At 37.1% G+C, this 2,172-nt stretch overlaps 1 protein-coding gene across 1 annotated transcript; it reads left to right on the forward strand.

Moving 5' to 3' along the window:
• The first annotated feature begins 33 nt into the window (after positions 1–33).
• LOC109590416 (uncharacterized) lies at positions 34–2,172 on the forward strand. Its single transcript, XM_020006338.1, has 7 exons — positions 34–620; positions 673–759; positions 818–939; positions 991–1,146; positions 1,199–1,397; positions 1,445–1,507; positions 1,558–2,172. The coding sequence occupies exons 1-7, from the start codon at positions 83–85 to the stop codon at positions 1,929–1,931; spliced, it is 1,539 nt and encodes a 512-aa protein (XP_019861897.1). The 5' UTR covers positions 34–82; the 3' UTR covers positions 1,932–2,172.

A 2,172-nucleotide genomic window follows, 5' to 3' on the forward strand; every position in this document is an offset into this window, starting at 1 on the left:
GATAGATAATTTGGAATGTCTGAGTGATGTCCAGGTAGCAGAGAAGAAGCTGTTCTTAATTCAAGGAGACGAACCTCAACTGATGAATTGGGAGAAATATGGTCTAAGGATCGGAGTACAAGAAGGAAGCCTATTGTCCTCCGAGACAGTAGAAGCAGCAGTGGTTGCTCTTGTAGGAGGACAGTTCGAGTTTCCTCCTAATACTGTCCTAGTGAGTGCTGTGTATGCAGTATCACTCTCAAAGCCTCTCCTCAAACGACTCAAGTTAGAGATACAGCACTGCATTGATTTAACAGGACGACCAGATCTTGCACAATACTTGAAGTTTGCTATAGCTCCCGTGAGCACACCCAGTCTTCCTTACCAGTTTTTAATAGTCAAGGGAGGAGAGTTTAGCTCTAATAGTGGGTATGGATCCATTCAACGTAACAAGTTCTGTTTGATCTGTATACTGGGGGAAGAATGGACTAATGGAGACACAGAGGAAGGAGAGGAGGAACAGCAACCACAACAAGAGGAGAATGAGGAGGAGGAAGGAGACAAAGAGGGAGGAGAGGGTAGTGACAGTGATGATGATGATACCAACAGTACTCCACCAGGGGCTAGTGGAGCATGTAAAGGTTAGTTAGTGAGTCTATTGATGATAATGCAATGTATTCCACTACTGAATAGAGTCTACTACTAAAGAAACTAACCTCCCAACCAATACAGTGTCTGTTGCTGGTCCTACTACTACACCAAACAGTGATCATGTTAACAGTAAGTACATGTACATGCTCTACTATTACTAATAATATTGTGTTTATTTATTTATTAGAAGTACAGTCCACTGGTGTAAGGAAAGCTGTAACATATGCTGGTCTAGTTTATTATGAAGAAGATGGTGTAGAAGATTTGGTGACATTTACTGCAGCTAAGAATTTGGAAACACTCATTCATGTAACAATGTGTTCCTATACACACAATGTGTTTATTGTTATTATTTGATAGTTTATTGAGCGGAAACACTCTCAGGCTAGGACTGGACCAGATATTTCCTTTAGTTTCAAGCCTTCTTATTATGATTATGTTGAATTAAACTTTGATGCACCTCAAAAGAAACCATTCACTGGATGGACACTCACTCCTCACACTGATCCTTGCAGAGTAAGCTAAGCGTTTTTTTATAATACTAAGCTTAAGCTATATTGTGTTACAGTTATATCAAGAGGCCATTGATAAATTTGGTGATAAAGAGCATTCTCGTCCTTCATGTTGTCTCATATCAGTTTACGGATCACCTGATGCTGTCCCTTTTCTTAATTACTTCATACCACTGGAAGGTGTGGCTCGTCCAGTTTCATTAAATATTCATAGAGCACGAAGAAATTTCACTGTTCCTGTTCCTCCTTTAGCAAGTAATAGATATATCATTTCAATTGTTTATTTATGTAATATTAATCAGATTGTACTACCTCCTCTTCTAATACAATTACTAAAGTTATTGCATCTTCCACTGGAGGAGCTAGTAAGTAAAAATAATGAAATATATACTGCATGACCTTGAACCTATTTTAGGTGCACCAATTACTGTTGACGTTAAGAAAGTTAAGAAAATCATTAATGATGCCATTGTATCTCATTATGATGATCTCACTTCTCTACCTAAGGATTCTGTCTCAGATCTTGCCAATAAATTATATGCTGTTCGCCTCATTAGTGAAAAAGTTAGAGATACTTGCTCAATGGAAGGATTTATTACAGAGTTCAAGGCTAGTCTTAGTTTTAAAAGGAAGTTACGTCAAGTGCAGGAGCACTGTCAAAAGTTCTTAGATGCATTCATTGATGTAAGAGGCAGTTGTGCTGATGCAGCAATAGCTTTAGGTGAGGACTGGATTGAAGCTATTAGAAATGAACTGGGATTTGATTTTAATATTAATTGTGAAGCATAATTTGACACGTCTTTTATAATGCTTTTTTAATCATTCATCGCCCAAATTTTAAGCTGACTTTATATTTTGTACAATCTCTTCAATTTTATCAATCATAATGTTTAAATCTAGCTACGTAATGTTCCACTCTTCTGGTCTATATTGTTCTTTCCTTTCACTCCAACTCTTTCATTTTTCATTGAAACTGTCTTCTTCTCTGAATTTACATATTTCTGTCTATCATTCCTAATATACAAAACAA

Source organism: Amphimedon queenslandica, unplaced genomic scaffold, assembly GCF_000090795.2.
Source record: "Amphimedon queenslandica unplaced genomic scaffold, v1.1 AMPQUscaffold_10051, whole genome shotgun sequence".
Lineage (NCBI taxonomy): Eukaryota > Metazoa > Porifera > Demospongiae > Haplosclerida > Niphatidae > Amphimedon > Amphimedon queenslandica.